Source organism: Bubalus bubalis, chromosome 5 (assembly GCF_019923935.1).
Source record: "Bubalus bubalis isolate 160015118507 breed Murrah chromosome 5, NDDB_SH_1, whole genome shotgun sequence".
In the NCBI taxonomy this organism is placed as follows: domain Eukaryota; kingdom Metazoa; phylum Chordata; class Mammalia; order Artiodactyla; family Bovidae; genus Bubalus; species Bubalus bubalis.
In genome coordinates, this window is record NC_059161.1 from 14,016,729 (window position 1) to 14,039,347 (window position 22,619).

The following is a 22,619-nucleotide window of genomic DNA, read 5'->3' on the forward strand; positions in this document are numbered from 1 at the left end:
GTTTGCTGCTGGGAAGGGAGAGGGAGACTGTGACTGAGAAGGGGAACAACGAAACTTCAGCCTCATCTGAAATAAGGTATGTCTGCTATTCAGAAATGTCAAGGCACTTATTTTTTTCAAAGACATAATAAAGTAGTTCTTCATTGTTTATTTTTTTCCCTCAAGAGTGGTAGGGAAACTAGAGTAGCATGAATTTATAGATTCAAAACTATACACATCAACAAGTCCAAGAGAAGGCAGCTAGAGATTATAGCTCTTAGTCTGCCGGTAACTTCTGGCATGATATCCAGTTAAAACAGTAAGTGATACTGTTCTTTGAGAACAAGAGAAGTATGGAATGTATATTATATCATCCTTTCAGGAATTATCCTTATTCTATAAACAAAAAGTCGAGGTTAAAAGAGACCCACTGAAAAAACTGCCAAAGTTTCAGAGAAGCTTTATGTAGTGGAGGTAAATTTAAACTCACACCTGCATGGCAACAAAAGTTGCGCTCGGAAAGTCTCTGGCATTCTGCTTTCCATGACTCTTAGCCTATCAAATGTTTTTTCAGTGGACCTTTGTTTGTTTGAGGGCTTTAATCAAGAAGATTTGTACAAAACTACCTAATGAAAGTCAAAACCTTGATATTAGAGAACCTATTGTGTTTTATTGCTTCTCTGGGAATAATGCAATTTTATAGAAAATACGCACTTTGTGCCAACAAGAATCTACATACAAATCTACATCCAAACCATTTCCATAACTACCTTGTAGAATGTACCAGTGGGAAGTTATGTCAAAGCTCAGTTTTAGCATTTCTGCTCTTAAAGAATGATTTAGATGGTTTACATGTTGCCTGTAGGCTCAGTGTAATATAAATTATCTCAAATTTAAAAACTGGGCTTCTTGATTAGGTTGTTTTTTTTGATATTGAGCTGCATGAGCTGTTCGTATATTTTGGAGATTAATCCTTGTCAGTTGTTTTGTTTGAAAATATTTTCTCCCAATCTGAGGGGACGATCTCATGGATATTCCTCCAAAGATGACACACAGATGGCCAACAAACTCATGAAAAGATGCCTAACATCACCAATTATTAGAGAAATGCAAATCAAATTACAATGAGGTATCACGTCACTTTGGTCAGAATGGCCATCATGAAAAAATCTAGAAACAATAAATGCTGGAGAAAGTCTGGAGAAAAGTGAACCCTCCTACACTGTTGCTGGGAATGTAAATTGGTACAGCCACTATGGAGAACAGTATGGAGGTTCCTCATAAAAACTAAAAATGGAATTACCATATGACCCAGTAATCCCACTCCTGGGCACATACTCAGAGAAAACCAGAGTTCAAAAAGATACATGCATCCCATTGTTCACTGTAGCACAATTTACAATAGTCAGGACATGGAACCAACCTAAATTTCCACCGACAGAGAAATGGATAAAGATGTGCTACGTACATACAATGAAATGTTATTCAGCAATAAAAAGGAACAAAACAGTGCCATCTGCAGAGATGTGGATAGACCCAGAGATTATCATATGGAGTGAAGTAAGAAAGAAAAACAAGTAGCATCAAATATCAAATAATACTGCTTATATGTGGAATCTAGAAGAATGGTATAGATGAACATATTTGCAAAGCAGAAATGTGGACACAGATGTAGAGAACTTATGGACACCAACGGGAAAAGTGGGGATGGGATGAACTGGGAGATGAATATTGACACACGTACACTACTCATACTGTGCATAAAATAGATAACTAAAGAGAACCTGCTGTACAGCACAGAGAATCCTACTCAGTGAGAACAGCACAGAGAATCCTACTCAGTGTTCTCTGGTTATCTAAATGGGAAGCAAATCTAAAAAAGAGGGGATATGTATACTTAAAATCGATTCACTTTGCTGTACAGTAGAAACTAACACAATATTTTTAAGTAACTATACTCCAATAAAAATTAATAAAAAATAAAAATAAAAGTTTGGTGTTTTTCTCTTTTGAGACATTTGAAAACCTGAACAGCCATCTGTCCCAAGAGATTGTTTCACATGTCACAATTCATCCCAGGTGTCCTACCTTGGAGAGAATGGAGAGATGAGCTGGGTTTCTTTGGCCCAAGTAATGATGGGTGGGGGTAAACCCTTCACTTCACACGGAAGGGTCACCTCTTCTCCCGCAAAGACTGAGATCTCAACAGGCTTATCCTGGGATGGTCCTCTTTGGTCTCCGAACACCCTGGGCCTTACTAAAACAAACACAGGTTTGGGAAGGGAAAGAGTACATTGAAACAAAGCACACTTCAAGTTAAAAACAGGACCACTAACATTCTTAAATAATTTTCAAAAAGATTTTGTTGATTTCAAAGTTTGGGGACATATCTAAAGCTTTCCATAAACATTTACTGTGAGACCTTAGTGGAAAATGACTAGAACATTTTCCTTTTCAGCTCTTCCTTTGAGAACACAATGAAAAGGTCCGCCAAAATGCCCTTTCAGAATCTGCCATATGTAAAGTAACCCCTTAAGGCAGAGCGCTAACCAAGACATAGTTGAGGTTTGGCTTTGCTAGGAGCATTAACTACGTGGTGTTTCTAAAGAGGGTTGGGTGCCATAAGCATACTCCTTGGAAAAACACCATTAAATTTTTTCCAAAAGGCTATACCATTTTTCTCCCTTTAAATCAGAATCTAAAGAGAGAAGATGTAGGTTGGCAGGAAAAGTACATTTTTTGTAAAAAAAAAAACTATAAACTTGGGGGAGTAGTTCACTTTAGGGGTTCAGGCCTCTGGTAACGTTATTTGGGAGAGAAATGTGAGTTTTGGCACAGACACACAGCAGCAGAGAACAGTCCACGGGGGCTCTCACCATAGACAGTCAGCTGCACTTTCCTTTTGGCGTAGCCAGCTGCATTGGAGGCGGCGCACACATACTCCCCACTCTCCTCACCCCCAGGGGACACCACGTAGAGACTTCCATCAGCCCCTGCGGAAAACTTAGCATTGCTGGTGGAAATCAGCTCGCCCTTCTGCAAAAGGACACAGGGAAGTGCTTTTTAAGATAATAAAGGAGTGACTTAATGTCTGCAAGAGGAAGAGAGGGAGAAAAAAGAATCTCTAAAGGAGAAAATACTAGATTGAAAGGAGGCTAATTTAAAGAAAGATCCTTGTAGAGAAAAACAAATAATGCCAAGGTGATAGTTCTTCCTACTAAACCGGGTCACCTTCATTCTAGAACTACCAAAACTGGAGAGGATGAGGAAGTAGCAAATGGGATGGGTGTTTGTGCTAAGATAGGCACCGTTTTGAACACTTCACATGAATTAACTATGGTAATGCTTACAACAATCTTAAGAGTAGTAAATACGACAATCCCTATTTTACGGATGAAAGTAGTAACTCTGGGAGCTTGGTGGGATAGTTTGCCCAAGGTGAAAGAGTCAGTCATTGGTAGAACTAGAAATTGAACCTGGGCAGGCAGGCTCAGGAGGCCAAACGCTTTACCTCCATTGCATTATCACAGAACAAAGGCCATTTGGGAAAGATTTTACTTTTATATTTCCCTAAAATGAATTAAACTTCTACTCAGTACCAGACACTGTGCAGGTTGTGGAGTCAGCTTCATCACCATCCTTTTGTGCAGGAATCTGAGCCTTTCAATTTAATTTACAGATATCAAAACCAACTTCTCTATATTTCAGAGACTTTTAGAAGTATAAAATTAGATGTTATGGCTATCTAGAGAAAACCACGGTCCAAAAGGATACACGCACCCCAACGTTCACTGCAGCACTGTTTACAACAGCCAGGACATGAAAGCAACCTAAATGTCTTGGATGGATAAAGATGATGTGACAAATATATACAATGGAATATTGCTGCTGCTGCGTCGCTTCAGTCGTGTCCGACTCTGTGCGACCTCATAGACGGCAGCCCACCAGGCTCCCATCCCTGGGATTCTCCAGGCAAGAACACTGGAGTGGGTTGCCATTTCCTTCTCCAATGCGTGAAAGTGAAGTTGCTCAGTCGTGTCTGACTCTTTGCGACCCCATGGAGTGCAGCCCACCAGGCTCCTCCGTCTGTGGGATTTTCCAGGCAAGAGAACTGGAGTGGGGTGCCATTGCCTTCTCCCAGTGGAATATTACTCAGCCATTGAACAGAATGAACTGATGCCATTTGCAACAACATGGGTCAACCTAGAAACTGTCATAGTGAGCAAAGTAAGTCAAAGAGAATTATTGTGTGCTATCCCTTATATGAAGAATATGAAAAAGAAATGATACAAATGAACTTATTTACAAAACAGAAACAGACTCACAGACTGAGAAAATGAACTTATGGTTACCAAGAGGGAAGTACCAGGGGAAGGGATAGTTATGAAATTTGCGATGGACATATACACACTGCCATATTTAAAATGGATAACCAGCAAGGACCTACTGTATAGGGAACTCTGCTCAATGTTATGTGGCAGCCTGGATGGGAGGAGCATTTGGGGGAGAATGGATACACACACAGGTATGGCTGAGTCCCTTTGCTGTGCACCTGAATCTATCACGGCATTGTTAACCGGCTATACTTCAATACAAAATATAAAGTTTTTAAAAATTAGATGTTAAGGCAAAATACTCTGGTTGTGTACTAATTCTACAAACACCGTGTTTCATTATTATGCCGTCATTTTACATTATTTTCTCTCTACCAGATTTAATTACATATGCCATCTTCGAAGCTGTTAAAATATGGAAAAGACTTTGTCAGAAAATGCGTTTTTCCTTACTGCAAGGAAAAACTATAAAACTTCATGACAGGGAATACAGAGCGGGGAGAAACGAGTTCACTGTTGTTGTTGTTAAGTTGTTCAGTCATGTCTGACTCTTTGCCACCCCATGGATGGCATCCTGCCAAGCTCCTCTGTCCATGGGACTTCCCAGGCCATGGGTTGCTATTTCCTTTTGCAGGGTATCTTTCTGACCCAGGGATTGAACCCATGTCTCCTACATTGGCAGGTGGATTCTTTACCACCGAGTCACTAGCAAAGTCCACACAAGTTCACATATGTGTCTTGTTTTGGCTTTGAGAAGAGTAGATTCCAAGACAAAGATTTGGACTCAGGGAACTTACTTGGAAAGTGACTCTCAGAGCCTTGAAGAGGAGGGTGGGAGAGTGATGCAAGGAGGAAGGAAGGCTAATAAAGGGTTTCACTGCCCTGGTTTTCTCTGGCGCTGGGTTTATAAGCTCAGTGTGTGCTGGTGACCCTCTGAGACGCTATGCATATACACCTCAGAAGGGTTCTCCTGACAGATGAGAAATGGGGCATGTATTTGGGACATCTCCCCCTCCCAAGAGTTAATGTTCCTGCACTTCCTGACCACTCGAGTAGCAGGCTGCATGACCTTGCGGGACTTGAAGAAAGCCCTGAGTCCCCAAACCAGACAGGTACATGCATGAGGGGTGACCCTGGCAGAGAGCATGGAGCTGTCCACCAGAGCTACATTGAAGTCAAAATCAAACACTGACAGGGAATAAAAAGGGGATCTGCTGGAACATGTGAAGTGCTGAGAAAAATGCCTAGCCCACAGAATGTGCTATATTAATGTTCTCTGTTGTGTGAATACTACTTAAGGGTTAAATAGGTGAATGCACTAAGGACATATTAAGGTCCTTTCCAGGAAGTAAGATGGTGTGGTTTTTCCTTTCTGTAAGGTCCTATAGGAGAGTGACAAGTTCCACGTATGACTAAAAATATTCAAATGCTGTTGTTACAGCACATGTCATTAACAAACACCACTAAATGCATCCTTTACCTTGGACCAGGCAATAGATGGTTTGGGAATTCCACTTGCTTTGCACGGTAAAGTTACTGGAATGCCTTCGATGGTACTGAGGATCTGCTGTCCATGCTGAATGGTTGGCAGAACTGGAAAAGGAAGCAATATGCAAAATCTGAGCACCTACCCTTCCATTTTGCCTTACAAGTTTAAAGCTGAACTTTTTCACAATAAACCGAATATTTAGAAGAACTAGCAAAGAATCTTTTCTGTTAAAATGTAGGGTCATTTGGAAGGGAGTGTAATAAAGTAAATACAACAGTTACAATCTGAACGATTTAAATAAAATCTTAAAATGAAGTAGCAAATTATGTGTAATATGGTTGATTTTCCTAACAAAAATATGAGAGGATTGAAGGAAATCTTTATTTTCCAGAAATTCAAGATAGAACTACACCCTAAGAGTTACACATTTAACGTATATCTTTCACCACTGTGCATTACACATTAAGCTGCACTAAGCTGACTTAAACTCACCTCTGGAGAAATGGATTATTTAAGTACTACACATTAAATATCTATCTGTCTATACACAAGAATCACTTAGCAAGCTACTAAATTTAACCTTGAAAATAGAATCTGTTTTCTCAAAAGGAATTCAAAAGTTACACTTGAAAGGCCTTAGGAGCTTACATTTAAAAGTCTAAAATACAAGATTCTAAGTTGATGTTTTTTGCTAGGAAAAATGGCATACCTTTGATTTTAGAAAGCAACTAAAGAATTGACACGAATGAGTGAAGCAATAGGAAAGAGAAGATTTTATCATTTCATTCTGTGTAAATCTGCTAATCATAACCAGCGTTAGTCTCTCAGTCATGTCTGACTCTTTGTGACCCTATGAACTGAAGCCCACCAGGCTTCTCTGTCCATGGGATTTTCCAGGCAAGAATACTGGAGTGAGTTTCCATTCCCTTCTCCAGGGGGCCTTCCTGACCCAGAGATTGAACCTGGGTCTCCTGCACCATCTGAGCCACCAGGGAAGCCCAGTCATAATCTCTCTGAATACAAAAAATTACCATTATTTGATGTTCTCAAAATAATGAATTTGATTACAGACACTCTCATACGTGAAAGTTCCTAACACAGCACAATGAACATCATAAAAGCGCATGTATATATATACACCACGCATTTTCTTTCCTTCCCCTGAAAGATGGAGCTGCTCTCTAGGGCTCAAGCACTCACTGTATCTCTTGTCTTTAAGTCAAATATCCCTACAATGATCCCAGCTACCCTGGAGTTGAAGTTAACCAGACAAGAGATACCAGAGACCTCAGTGCAAAAGCTTCCTTTTGGAAAAGCTTAGATTAGCTTTGTTCCATACTTGTATTTTCCTAAGACTAGTCTTATTTCTTAGATAATATCTTCTTGAAGAATTGGCAGCAAATTCCTAGCCCTAAACGAGAATGTCGGGCTACTCTTTAAAGCGAGAAATTCAATTCCCAGAATTATCACGGAATAGTCAACTTTCAACTTTGCTGTCATTTTGTGGCAATGTGGAATAAGCCATTTTCTTAAATGCATATTAAGTTTGACAGGTATAAAGGCAAATGTCAGCTATAAAAGCAGGCACCAGTTTTCAAATCTGATGACACTTGAGTATGGAAGAGGTTTTCCTTTCCAGATTGCCAATCTATGTAAATGAACATAACAATGAATGGTTTGTCATTTTAATCTGCATTTGTATGTGCATTCGTTAATACAATTATTTTAAGAATTCATTGAGGCCTTTACTATATTTTTTAATTGATTAAACCAAAGTATGGTTGATTTACAATGTTGTGTTACTCTCTCATAAAGAGCAAAGTGACTCATTTATACATATAAATACCTTCCTTTATTCTTTTCCAGTATGGTTTATCTCAGGGTATAATAAATATTCTTAAAAGTGGAAAGGCAGAGTAATGAAATTCACATAAATACAGAGGTATAGAAAAACTATAATACTGCATCACATCCAGCTCAAAGACAAATCTTTCCTCCGGATAGCTGGCTGGTTTAGTCCATGTCAAATGGCTAGGTTAACTTTTTCTTAATCTTATTGACTAAATCAGTTATTCATTTTGGACTACGACAGATGAAACAATGTTCTCAAATGACCTCTTTAACTTTTCACTGTTAAAATTTCCTTTATCTTGAGAAACCATATCATTGGTTTGTCGGTCTTCTCCAACTCCTTGGGTCTGGCCAACTTCACAACTAATCATGTCACTCTTTGATCCACATGAAAATTTATATCAGAATTCATCTCAAGATAAGATTCTAGGAATTGTTAGAAGTAAAAGAAGATGACATGAGTACATTTCTACTGTCGACTGTCAAACCAGTCCATAAGCACCCTCTGGGAAATGTATGGGCTCTAGCCATACATGAAACCAGTCTGTTGTTCCATGTCCAGTTCTAACTGTTGCTTCCTGACCTGCATACAGGTTTCTCAAGAGGCAGGTCAGGCGGTCTGGTATTCCCATCTCTTTCAGAATTGTCCATAGTTCATTGTGATCCACACAGTCAAAAGCTTTGGCATAGTCAATAAAGCAGAAATAGATGTTTTTCTGGAACTCTCTTCCTTTTTCCATGATCCAGCAGATGTGGACAATTTGATCTCTGGTTCCTCTGCCTTTTCTAAAACCATCTTGAACATCTGGAAGTTCACGGTTCACGTATTGCTGAAGCCTGGCTTGGAGAATTTTGAGCATGACTTTACTAGCGTGTGAGATGAGTGCAACCGTGCAGTTGTTTGAGCATTCTTTGGCATTGCCTTTCTTTGGGATTGGAATGAAAACTGACCTTTTCCAGTCCTGTGGCCACTGCTGAGTTTTCCAAATTTGCTGGCATATTGAGTGCAGCACTTTCACAGCATCATCTTTCAGGATTTGAAATAGCTCCATTGGAATTCCATCACCTCCACAGCTTTGTTCGTGGTGATGCTTTCTAAGGTCCACTTGACTTTCACATTCCAGGATGTCTGGCTCTAGGTGACTGATCACACCATCCTGATTATCTGGGTCGTGAAGCTCTTTTTTGTACAGTTCTTCTGTGTATTCTTGCCACCTCTTCTTAATATCTTCTGCTTCTGTTAGGTCCATATCATTTCTGTCCTTTACATCAAGGCTGTATATTGTCACCCTGCTTATTTAATTTATATGCAGAGTACATCATGAGAGACACTGTGCTGGAAGAAGCACAAGCTGGAATCAAGATTGCGGGAGAAATATCAATAACCTCAGATGTGTAGATGACACCACCCTTATGGCAGCAAGTGAAGAGGAACTAAAGAGCCTCTTGATGAAAGTGAAAGAGGACAGTGAAAAAGTTGGTTTAAAGCTCAACATTCAGAAAACGAAGATCATGGCATCTGGTCCCATCACTTCATGGCAAATAGATGGGGAAACAGTGGAAAGAGTGTCAGACTTTATTTTTTTGGGCTCCAAAATCACTGCAGATGGTGATGAATTTAAAAGAGGCCATGAAATTAAAAGAAGCTTGCTCTTTGGAAGGAAAGTTATGACCAACCTAGATAGCATATTCAAAAGCAGAGACATTACTTTGTCAACAAAGGTACGTCTAGTCAAGGCTATGGTTTTTCCCGTGGTCATGTATGGATGTGAGAGATGGACTGTGAAGAAGGCTGAGGGCCGAAGAGTTGATGCTTTTGAACTGTGGTGTTAGAGAAGACTCTTGAGAGTCCCTTGGACTGCAAGGAGATCCAACCAGTCCATTCTAAAGGAGATCAGCCCTGGGATTTCTTTGGAAGGAATGATGCTAAAGTTGAAACTCCAGTACTTTGGCCACCTCATGCGAAGAGTTGACTCATTGGAAAAGACTCTGATGCTGGGAGGGATTGGGGGCAGGAGGAGAAGGGGACGACAGAGGATGAGATGGTTGGATGGCATCAGCAACACAATGGACATGAGTTTGAGTGACCTCCAGGAGTTGGTGATGGACAGGGAGGCCTGGCGTGCTGTGATTCATGGGGTCGCAAAGAGTCAGACACGACTGAGCGACTGAACTGAACTGATACATGAAGCACAACTGTAGACAAGCTGGCATTATGTATTAACTCTTTTGGACCATAATTATTTTAGTGTTACTTTATTATTTCTTCAAGAATATTTAATACAAGGTTGGTGGAGATTGGCACAAGATTGGTCTGAGCCTGAAAGAGGTGGAAGAGGCTATTTATAGGAAAAGCAGACAGTAAAAAGAAGATGGCCTGCATTCACTGGAAACTTCAACAGAACAAGCAAAATTTGGAAATAACTGGATTGTCTGATTCAGGCCCTAAAAAAGACTGAATCAACTACTAAAAATAAATGTTCTATTCTACTTTCATCCCTGTACACAGAGCTAGTTTTTAATACTATACTTTAGAAAAGCAATGTTGCAAAGTCTTCAAAGGAAATATTTTAAAAAATTATGACAATTTCTTAAACTATGTAGCTGTCGTCTATTGAGATGTAAAAAGTTGACAATGGTTACTCATGAATGGAAAAAAAGATAGCTTCTGGATTTTTTTATTTGTGACCTTTATAACATGCAAAAAGATTGTTTGGAGCACATGAGATGGCCTTTCAAAAAGTTTAGGTCATTTCTAGCTAACACACAAAGGGGTTATTAGAAAGGACATGGCCGTTACACAATCTGAAAAGAAGAGGCAGTTTGGATGGTATAATAAGTTCTGCTCGCCTGAAATTAACATGTATTTTTAAACATAACCCTTTGAGAGCTAAGTTCACTTTTATCAATTAAGAAACCACTTACAGAAGCCCTTGGACAGACTCAGCTAGTGACTCCCAATAATATCTTTTTGTGTACACCGGAAAGGGAAATCTGGAAACAGCCTTAACAATGTTAAATGCTGTTCAAGAAATAAGGCTTTTTGTTAAGAATAACAATTAGGAAAGATATCTACTTCTCATAATTAGAGGAACAGAGTGATTTGATTGAAAGACACGGACCCAGTTCTGAACTGGGGAAAAAATTATGACGGGTGCGCCTCTTACCATGCACGTCCACAGTGGTGGTTTTGTTGGTGGTTCCAGCAACATTACTGGCCACACAAGTATACTCGCCTCCATCCTGCAAGCGGACTCTTTCAATATGGAGACTCCCATCACTGCGTACAGTGATGTAAGGGTTTTGGACCAACTTGAAGGGAAAAAAAGTCATTTTTCATTAAAAAGGCAATAGTGTCTAAGCCAAAAGCAGATCTGCTTTCTTTTCCAACTGGGTTATTAAATGTCTTACAAAATAACGAATTCATTTTAACATCCTTAAGTGAAAAATGATGAGCATAAAATGTTACCAAGTGTCGTAACGTTTGTATGTCATTGTGATATACCACCAAAAACTCTATCCATTAACATCTGTCAGAATTATGCATATGTTGGAAAGGGAAAGAAATAGAAACAACATTTATTCCCTGTTTCTGTAATTTTGGTTATCATGCAGAACCCAAATTTGACTCTTAGTATTGGCTTAATTTGTTCTTTTTCAAGAAGACTTGATTACCATTTGCAAGCCATTTGACATTTTTATTTTGAATCAAGCATCACTCAAACTGAGAGAATGATCTCAACACCCACCCTATTCAGATACAAATATTAGAAGTCAATGCATGATATAGGAACTACATGAGAGAAGGGTGACAACATTTTGTTAATAATCATTACCTCTAACTCTGTACCACTTATGTATTTTGTTCAATCACAGGGTAGTTTAGTGTTCAAACAGTATCATCCTATGTCATAAGGGCATTTATCATTGAGTGAGGTGCACTAATTTTTCTCGGGTTTTTATGCAAATATGAACATTTTTACATCTTATTTCATGGACTCAATTCACTTTTAATTGGCACTTCAACAGGAGAGTAAGTCTAAATATTCTGGAAAATAGAAGGAAAAATGCTCTGAACTAGATGAAAATTTATTGCCATAGATAGATGTTTACAGAATAATTCCTTAGACCTGTGAAAAATTTTCAAATTCCTTCATAATCACAAGTTATGCCTTGAAAAACAATGAAAAAAAATTGATCCACATTGTAAAATAGTTCACTGTAAAAGAATGTTTGAAGATAATAATAAAGATTAAAATATAAAATGAAACAATTTTATGAGAATATTAACATTTTATTATGTCCTGCAAAGAAGGATATAAAATATTTAAATGCTATGAAAACAAACTTCATCCTTGCTTCAGTTTTTACATATTCTGGAATTTTCTAGTAACACTGAATTTAATGCAAAATCATAAAAACTACACCATTGACTATTTCTCCATCATATTAATTCCAAAATCATATAAACTGCATAAACATGTTAATACTGAAAAAACATTTATTTTTTAAATGTTTGCATATTTATTTTATTGAAATTTCAGTGGTTGAAACACACTGCCTCTTACTCAAGAAAATTAGGAATAGGAAAGCATGGATTTAAAATGCTCTTACCATGGCTGAATTCTTAATCCACCGACGTTCTGGAATGGGATTTCCAGCCAGTAGAGCACAAGGCAAAGTAAGCTGCTGTCCTTCAATTACACTGGTCACCGGGGGGCTGATTCCAATGAGTGGAGCGACTAAATCAGAGAGAACACACAGCCACCATCAGCACTATTTCACTTAAAAGGAAGGCCCATTCTTTTATAGACTGAGATGACTACTAATGAAGCTATTAGAAAACCGAGTTTTCAAGAACAAGATATTTAAATGCACAAATAAGAAGATAGAGATACAGGACCCTTCTAAGCAAAAGAGACTGGCAAGAGGACAAGTAATAGTATAGAAGTAAAGAAAGCTACATAGAATAGGTCTACGGCTTAAAGGCCAGAAAAGTCAAGCCAAGAAATTTGCAAAATATTCAACAGACAGATGGAGAGTGAGTGAAAGCACCGATAAATAGAAAAGTAGAATCATCAGCAAATATTCATCTGGGAACTTACTGGACAAGGGACAATTAGAAGGGATGAGATTAGGAGGAGGCTGTCCTAACAGCTCAGGCAAACAGAATGATAGAAGGCACAGAGGCTTTGTAAACGTATCCCTTTCTAGAAATCAATGAATAAACTCAACATGAGTCAAAGTAAAAGCCCTAGTAAAGTAAAAACCAAAGTAAAAGCCCTAACAGATTCTTCTTGGAAAATTTAAGCATATGTACATGATGTTCCAATGAACAGACATCGAATATAAATTTAAGCGTGTGGCCAAATGGGGGCTTTATTCAGTGGGAAGAGAATATTCAATAAAAGATACTGTACCAAAGTCTTACCACTTGAAAAGAAAGGATTTGGTATTCCTACTTCATATCACACACAGTAATCATTCCATGTGGACTAAAATGATAAGTGTAAAGAAAAGAACTAGAAAAGAATACCACGTGTGTGTGTGTGTGTGTGTGTGTGTGTGTGTACTCAGACTTAATTTATTCAATTGAGCTTCATTTCTTCAGGTGGAAGGTAAGGAGCTTAAAGCGGATATCTCTAAGGTTATTTTCCACTTTTAACATCAAGGAAATACAAAATAGGGTAGAAGGGAAGGATAGCTAATGTTGCAATCAGATACTTACCTTTTTTTTTTTTTTTTCAAATGGTACAAGGAAGAGATGAGGTAGTAAGAGAAGCCTGATGTTTGCAAAAAGTGTGCTAAGTACTTCATTGAGCTTACCAAGTCCTGTCACTGTTACTGTTGTCTGGGACTGGATCTTTCCAAACTGGTTTTCCGCTTCACAAATATATGTTCCTTTATCACTTGCCCATAAGTCTAAAAAGAAGAGATGATTCACTCACTCAGCACCACCCATTAACCACATGTGAGTCACAGTGCTGAGATCTGCGAGTGGAAAGTATGATACTTCCGCCTGGTAGTTCCCATTCTAGGAAAAGAGACATAGAAAACAACAATCCTACTGCAGTGTGAAAATGCTCTCACTTGAGCTTCAGACCATGAGCTGTGGGAGCAGAGAGACAGAAGCGTCTGACGGCATGGGAGGAATTAGGGAAGGAGTCACATAGGAGTTAATATCTGCATGTGTGTGTGCGCTTAGTCATCTCAGATTCTTTGCGACCCCATGGACTGTAGCCCACCAGGCTCCTCTGTCCTTGGGATTTCCCAAGCAAGAATACTGGAATGGGTTGCCATTTCCTCTTCCAGGGGATTTTTCCAACCCAGGAATTGAACCCATATCTCCAGCCTCTCCTGCATTGCAGGTGGGTTCTTTACTTCTGAGCCACAAGGGAAGCCTGAGCTATACCTTAAACACCTTAAACAACAGGTAGAACAGAGGAAGGGCAGTCCAAACCCAATCGGCTCAAAGGCAAGAACATGACTTGAAAAATCATGCTCTGTTCAAAGAATAGAAATATGTATCACCTCCCTGGGGACATTTTGGAGGCTGGCAGGAGAGACTGTTTTCATTGGTACAATGATTAGGGGAGGCGTCACCGGTGACTCAGCAGTAGAGAATCCATCTGCAATGCAGGAAACCTGGAGAGGATTTGACCCCTGGGTCGGGAAGAGCCCCGGAGGAGAAAATGGCAATGCACTCAGTAATCTTGCCCAGAAAATTCCATGGACAGAGGAGCCTAACAGGCTACAGTCCATGGGGTCACAAAGAGTCAGACATGATTTAAAATAACAACAGCAAATGATAAGGAGTGTCTACTGGCAACAACTAGGCAGACAGTGCGGGGGATGGATTCACAATAGGCATAATATCCCAAGTTCAGCAAGACTTTCGAAGGCCCCACTGGAAATTTTTGGATTTGATGACTTGGTTTATAATTATTTGAGCCTACAACCTAACCCTGTTTAAGTGCAAGAAAGAAAAAACTTTTCCAAAATTGTATACCATTTTAGAATCAGCCTAGGGTTTCTGGGTCATCAATCCATATTCCTTTATCACTCTACATTTTAGCTGTCAAATTCATGGTGATGTAAATAAACATGTATGCATACTCTGTGAGCATTGCCTGGATATTTATCTATTGCTGCTGCTGCTACTGAGTTGCTTCAGTTGTGTCCAACTCTGTGTGACCCTATGGACTGCAGCCCACCAGGCTCCTCTATCCATGGGATGCTCTAGGCAAGGGTACTGGAGTGGGTTGCCATGCCCTTCCTCCAGGGGCTCTTCCCAACCCAGGGATCAAACCTGGGTCTCCTGCATTTCAGGCAGATTCTTTACCACTGAGCCACCCCAGGGAAGCCCATTTATCTACTGAAATATGTATTATTTTAAGAAAAATTACTTTGTTTTCTTTTGTACTAAATTTGCATGTTAAATTTTTTTATTATGTAGGTCAGTCAAATATATAAAATTTTCAGAGTAATAAAAAGCATATTTATGAAATATTTTAAATTAAAGATTGTGTTGGGGATAAGGGGGAGGATTACTGAGTTACAGGGTGTGTGGACATAATCAGGAGCCTAAAGAGGCAGACTGCTGCTTTTTAAAAAGCATAGTTTTATCTTATGAGCAACTGGGAAGTCAAAAGAAGGTTTTAAATAGGGGACTGACTGTCATCTTTGCAAATATCTTAACTAAAATAAGCACATTTTAATCTATTGATAAGTGTTTGATCTATTGATAATCTATTGATCACTGACAGAGAAAAAATAATAGTTTTCCATTATGAATACGTCCCTCCTATCTCAAAGAGTGCTGACCAAGTTTCTATTCTGTTAACCACATGCATGTAACTATAGAATTGCATCTGGTAAATGCTGATGGCATGTACTCTCAAAATTAGCAAACATTCATTTGTCAAGGCAACTTTGGCAAACCACCTGGTTAATAAGTTGGAGATTATTTCTAACCAAGATATTTTTCGTATTATCAATTCAGACTATTTTGAAGAGAAATACAAAATACCACTGAGAACTAAATTCCTAATTGCTAGCTTCCTTTTAGATAATTTACTTTGAGCAAATGGGCAACCACTGATGAATACACTGCCCTTGTTTATTTTTTGTTTTCTTTCATTTCCACCAACTGATTTGTTTTCAAGTCTTTTTGTTTCCCTCTGGGCTGTTTCTCATCACCACTGTGTCAACCTATCTGTGTGAGCTTCTCTATTCTTCCTTCTAGCTCATGTCTCCTCTATCCTGCAGAGGAGCTGTTCTGAAACAGTACTTTCACATGCCTCTTCCTGCCTAGGAAGCTTGGGGGGCTATTTGCTACCTTACCAACTACATTTCTTCACCTGCACATTTCAGGTTCTGTACAATATGACCCATCTATTGAGTAATTCTCGTATGTACTAATATGGCCACCTGCTCAGACAGTAGATTATAAAATATCTGAGGGAGGAACCCCATTTTGACTTCAGTCTTCACCATAGAGCCTAGCACAAAGCTGAACATGTAAGTGCTTGTAATTAGTTTAATTTGTACTGAAACTTTAAGAGAGGTTAATGTACATTTGACATTGTTAATAAACATGAAAATCACTTATGGGGGGCTTTCTACAAAATACCCTAAAACGCATTTTTTTTTAAAAAAAGTCAATTAATCATTGAATTGTTTTTACTCCTCTTATGCCATTGTCCAAATATTCTTAACAATATTTGAAAAAGTACTAAGAGTTTACAAATATCTGAATGCTTAAGAGATTATCAGTAAAAGTTTGAGATGATGGAATATTTGCTTTTTAAAAAATGTTTTGCTTCAGATAGATAGTTTTTAGTCAAAATTGATAGTCAATAGGGTCCCTATGCATGTGATTATGAATTCTCAGGCCCAAACAATTAATATTAACTAACTACTAGTAATATTTTACCTTTCTATACAACAGTTGGTACAAGAGTAAATAAGACATGATTACTTATCTACCTACAGGCCCAGGTTGACTCTATTTGTAATAGGAAACTGAGCTATAAACAAGACATACTGCTTCATATGTCTTTATGATACAGTAACAACATAACATTGAATAAAATGCTATTCATTTACGATAAATCCCAGGCATGAGTTCAGTATTATTTTAAAATGAAATTCAACAAACACAAAATGTGTTGGCAAGATTAAGTTACTATTTTGAACATATCAAGGCCTATGTATAAAAAAATGTATACTTTCAATGTACATATTTGTATAAAATATATTTCCTTTAACCTACTTGAAATAAAGAGATCTCCTGTTCTTAGCTGGCTGATGGAACTCACTGAAAAAGGTCTTGAGAAGATGGGCATGTTGTCTACTCTTCGCCATTTAATCTTTGGTTCTGGATAACCCTGGACATAGCAAGGTAATGTCACATTTGAGCCAATCTCCACAGATACATCAGTAGGTTCTTGTATAAAAACTGGAGGTGCTGGAAGATATTTAAAATGAGAAAAAAAAACAAAAAACAGTTATTGGTATCGTATACAGGCACATGAAATATAAATTAATTTATAGCTAATTTAATAAACAGCATGAATAAACTGCAGCCACGAAATTAAAACATGCTTGCTCCTTGGAAGAAAAGCGATGACAAATCTAGACGGCATATTGAAAAGCAGAGACATTACTTTGCCAACAAAGGTCCGTCTAGTCAAGGCTATGGTTTTCCAGTAGTCATGTATGGATGTGAGAGTTGGACTATAAAGAAAGCTGAGTGCCGAAGAATTGATGCTTTTGAACTGTGGTGTTGGAGAAGACTCTCGAGAGTCCCTTGGACTGCAAGGAGATCCAACCAGTCCAATCCTAAAGGAAATCAGTCCTGAATATTCATTGAAAGGACTGATGCTGAAGCTGAAACACCAATACTTTGGCTACCTGATGTGAAGAACTGACTCACTGCAAAAGATCCCAATGGTGGGAAAGATTGAAGGAGGGAGGAGACAGGGACAACAGAGGAGGAGATGGTCTGATGGCATCATTGACTCAATGGACATGAGTTTGAGCAAGCTCCAGGAGTTAGTGATGGACAGGGAAGCCTGGCGTGCTGCAGTCCATGGGGTCGCAAAGAGTTGGACACAACTGAACGACTAAACTGAACTGAATTTAATAAACAAACAACAGATTGAATTTGAATCAACTTATTGTTCATATACTACTATAAATACCTGTTTTAAATATTCTTGTCTGCTATTAAAAACACATTTTCTTAATAAATGAATAGAGGCATAAGGAAGTTCAACTATTCCCTTAACGTGATAAGATAGAAACAATGACAATTTAAATCAGGATTTCCTTAACTAAAGAGAATCTTTCATTTCTGGAATTTGCCTTTTAGTTTATGCCACACTCCTCAAAACTTTAAATTTTCTAATAAATAAGTCTGCTTTGTAATGAAATACTTTAGACAATTTCCAAAACTTACTTCTTTTTGTGGAATTTTTAAATAAATTAATTCATATCAGGGCTTATTCTTTAATAGATCACTATCTAACAAGCAGACGGTATTTAATCTTAAATTATATTATTGGTGTATATCACATTCTTGCTTCTCAGTATCTTTTATTTTTTTTTTTTTGTATTTTGGGTTAAAGAAATTGAAGCTTAAAAATCAATAATTTAAATTTACAGGGTAGCTTTTGATAAATGGAGCCTAGGGAGTGATTAATCTTAGAGTTAAGAAATGATTCTGAAATTATAAAATTATAGATAAGAAATCCACAGTTATCTACATAATTTAGGTAACCACAGAAGCCAGAAGGGAAAAGGAGAGGTTAACAGACCTACCTTGGAAAACACAGGAATGCAAGTTAGGGAGGATGCTGTCAGCAAGCCTAAATAGATGGCTCTCAGTATATCCCACAGAACTTATGAGTAATGATGTGTGAGGCATCAGGCAAGGAGAAACATATAAGATACTAGTAGAGGTAATAGAAGAAGCCTGTTCAGTATAGAGGAAGTACCCTAAGAAGGTCTCCTTAATAATGTCAAGATTAAACATTGGTTATGAATTGCAACAACTATACCATATAGAGCCAGAGACTTGGTTAAGTCCTCTTCATTAATTATCTCATTTGATCTTCATAATATCCCTATGAGGCAGATACTGTTATTATCCCAATTTTATAGAAGCTGAAACAGAGATGGTTAATTTGCTAAGTGTCACATGGAGCTGAACAATGGAACTAGTATTGAAAATCAGACTGATCTGACTCCAGAGTCACAGTTCTTTATCATTTTATCAGCCTCTCTTTTCTATGGGTTCTTATAAATGCCCAAATTCAAGCTGTTTTCCACCTGGTAAAAATAGGTGTGGAGATCACTTCTCTCCTTCTAAATGGTAATTTTGGGACTTGGGTGTACACTTGTCTCCCAGGGAGCATTAGTGCTTTATTAAAGGAGGTCCTTTAGCCCAGGTTAACTTTGTAGCCCTATTTTCCATTAGTTTTCTATACAAATCTTATTCTCTGGACAATCAGAACTTACTCCAGGCAAAGACTGACCTTTCTTAAATCAGCACCTGTGCCAAGACTACTCCTTTCAAATGCAATGTCTGAAGTTGATCTCTGGCTATTGAAATACTAAGGGTTCTTGAATGCAATTCAAAAGACCCTTCCTCAATCACCTCGCTTACTATCCTAAATGGATATGATTTGTTTCCCTCTCTGAGGTTTCAGAGAACTCACTCTATACCACTCGCATGGCAATGGCTCCATTCAGTCTCTTACTAGACTGCACATTTGACTTTCTGCAGAGAATTTATATTTGCAACCATGTTTTTATCTTCTATAGCAACTAACATGGCACTCTGTGCATTATACACGACTGCTAGATATCTGTGAATGATGAAATCAGTATTAAAACAACAATAACCTAGCACGTGTGTGTGCGCGCATTAAGTGTACAAGCTGAAAACAACATTGGTCGAGTCCATTTGAATTTGAATTTTGAAAAAACACGGCAATGGCATAAGTCCCGCCATTTGTTTATTGAAACTACATAAAATAAAATTTAACACTACTATTGAGTAATGTGTTTCTAAAAAGAAGTTGTGTATCTATTCAGATTTCTCGTACCTCTACATGAGAATTTGACTAATAAAAAACAATAGGTGAAATAAATGCACTTAAAAATAGTTCAGAAAGCAGCTCACTGTTTGCTTTTCCTAGTTATGTAAGGCCTTACTTCTATCTGGAGTGAGATTAGTCATTTATTCTAGAGCTAGTTGCTTTTCTGAAAAAGAGATGTATAAATGTCACAAAATATGCTAGGTTCACAGTGAACAGGTGAGTCTAGAGATAGGACCGAAAATAAGCTCCAGAAAAGCAAAAGATATGCAGAAGCCTGGGACTAATCAACTCTTTGGGAGGAAACCAAGATTAGTGACATAATAGAACACAGCCATCAGTGAAAATGGAGATGAATGAGACTTTTCAGACATAAGAAAGTCAAAAACAAACCAGATTTTAAAAGGATAAGTGAAGCTCAAGCTGTGCCCCATAAAACTCAATTGAGATGAGAGAAGTCACCTGTGGTGAAGAAGCTTTGGGAACAGGGTGAAGCACGAGACAAGCACAAGGTCAGGGAATAAATGTCCTAGTACCAGAAAACAAGGAAAACGAGAGTACCAGGCACTAGATGAGCAGCCAAGACAGCATCAATGACAAGCGAACCTCAGTATGAGGCAGCTCAAGAGGCCTTTTAAGAACTTCCTGCTCCTGAGCGTGGCCAACTCAGACTCCAGGTGAATTACGTTGGGTGGATGGTAAATAGGTTAGCAAAACCAGAGGGAAAGGAAGAAGAATTTAATTTAGTTAAAAACAAACAAACAAAAAATAGAAGGAAATGGAAACCCACTCCAGTATTCTTGCCTTGAGAATCCCATGGACGGAGGAGCCTGGCGGGCCCCAGCCCATGGGGTTGCAGAGAGTGGGAACAACTGAGCCACAAACACAAAGGGGCTAGTAGATTAGAGAAGCAGCTTAGGGAAATGACAGCCCACCAGGTGGCTTCCCTGCTGGCTCAGAGGGTAAAGCATCTGCCCGCAATGCGGGAGACCGGGGTTCGATCCCTGGGTCAGGAAGATCCCCTGGAGAAGGCAATGGCACCCCACTCCAGTATTCTTGCCTGGAGAATCCCATGGACGGAGGAGCCTGGTGGGCTACAGTCCACGGGGTTGCAAAGAGTCGGACACGACTGAGTGACTTCACTTTTCCTTTCACTTTCAGGTGGTATCAAATCGCAGCTTCACTATTTCTTAGTATATAAACTTGAAAAATTATTTTACCTCCCCCAGTCTAAATTTCCCAAAAGAGGGATAATAACATATCCTATCTCATGTTCGTAAAAGAAAGAATCATTATCAGTCATTTCAATTCAGTTGCTCAGTCATGTCTGACTCTTTGTGACCCCATGAATTGCAGCACGCCAGGCTTCTCTGTCCATCACCAACTCCCAGAGTTCACTCAGACTCACGTCCATCGAGTCGGTGATGCCATCCAACCATCTCATCCTCTGTCGTCCCCTTTTCCTCCTGCCCCCAATATATACTGTTTCTATTTATGTTTTGGATTTTTGGCCCCGAGGCATGTGGGATCTTCACTCCCAGTCAGGGGTTGAACCCTCACTTTCTGCACTGGAAGTGAAGTCTTAGCCACTGAACTGCCAGGGAAGTCCCTGGCTTCTGCATATAGTCTAATAGATTTATTATGCTGGTCCCTCTGTGATCCCCTAAATATTTATGTGCAAGCACCTTGATGGCACAGGGTTAATGCTCAGTACAGCTTTGGTGTCACTTACAGGTGGATGTGGTTGTATGAACGCATTATTTCAAAAATATAAAACTTACAAACAGATTTACCATCATGATCTAAAACCTATTCTATAGTTTTTCTAGTTCCTTCAGTGATAATTAAATCTCTCCCAACTATGGCAACTTTTGCATTACATTAGTCCAACTGACGGAGAAGGCAATGGCACCCCACTCCAGTACTCTTGCCTAGAAAATCCCATGGACGGAGGAACCTGGTAGGCTGCAGTCCATGGGGTCGCTGAGGGTTGGACACGACTGAGCGATTTCACTTTCACTTTTCACTTTCATGCATTGGAGAAGGAAATGGCAACCCACTCCAGTGTTCTTGCCTGGAGAATCCCAGGGATGGTGGAGCCTGGTGGGCTGCCATCTATGGGGTCGCACAGAGTTGGACACAACTGAAGTGATTTAGCAGCAGTCCAACTGAGAATTTTTTTTCTAAAATGACTGAACACCCGGTTTTGGTTCTACCAAACCACAAAACATGAAACCACAGTCTAAGTCTAAAACATCACCCTCTGTGGTGTGGAATCCTGCAAATAAAGTCACTGCCAGGCCAGCTTTTTGTTTGATGTAGCCAATCCTTTTCTCTTCCAAAAGACATCCTTTTGAAAAAGGATGAAAAGCACTGGTAACATTCCCTGAGCCCTGACCTGAAATGCCCACAACTTAAAGTCATGATAATGAGAAATAGGAAAATGGAGACTCACAACAAGAAGCTAGAACTCAAAAATAAGATGAAACAGACTTTTTATGATTATTTTTTGATCTAGCATTGTTTATGTGAAGTAACAGACCCACAAGAACAATCTGAAAGTCCAACTAGTTACATGATATGGATAAAAGCAAGTTTTTGCTCTTAAGTCATATTCTACTTAAATTTATGCCCAATAGTTCTGGAACTCAAATGAATAATTTTATGCACTACTAAAAGTAGCACTTAAATTATCTCAAGCTCTCTTTTCAAAAATCAAGTTGAAACACTATCATATTAAAAGCACAATGCTTAATCTTAAATGCTATACCACTATTTTTAATGCTTTTTTTGGATTATTTTTCAAGACTTGGAGAATCAAAACTACCACTCAGGTTGTAAAGTAAATATTCACCTATTTGA

At 38.7% G+C, this 22,619-nt stretch overlaps 1 protein-coding gene across 6 annotated transcripts in view; it reads right to left on the reverse strand.

The window, feature by feature from the left end:
- The window catches only part of HMCN1 (hemicentin 1), a 546,437-nt gene that overhangs the window by 254,460 nt on the left and 269,358 nt on the right, over nt 1-22,619 (reverse strand). For all 6 annotated transcript variants that reach the window (XM_044942718.2, XM_044942717.2, XM_044942719.2 and 3 more), the window contains 7 exons: nt 16,928-17,122; nt 13,480-13,575; nt 12,268-12,395; nt 10,821-10,965; nt 5,794-5,906; nt 2,856-3,015; nt 2,068-2,236 (listed from right to left, as the gene is read on the reverse strand). In XM_044942718.2, the coding sequence (XP_044798653.2) occupies nt 2,068-2,236; nt 2,856-3,015; nt 5,794-5,906; nt 10,821-10,965; nt 12,268-12,395; nt 13,480-13,575; nt 16,928-17,122 (1,006 nt within the window). The remainder of the gene's footprint in view (nt 1-2,067; nt 2,237-2,855; nt 3,016-5,793; nt 5,907-10,820; nt 10,966-12,267; nt 12,396-13,479; nt 13,576-16,927; nt 17,123-22,619) is intronic.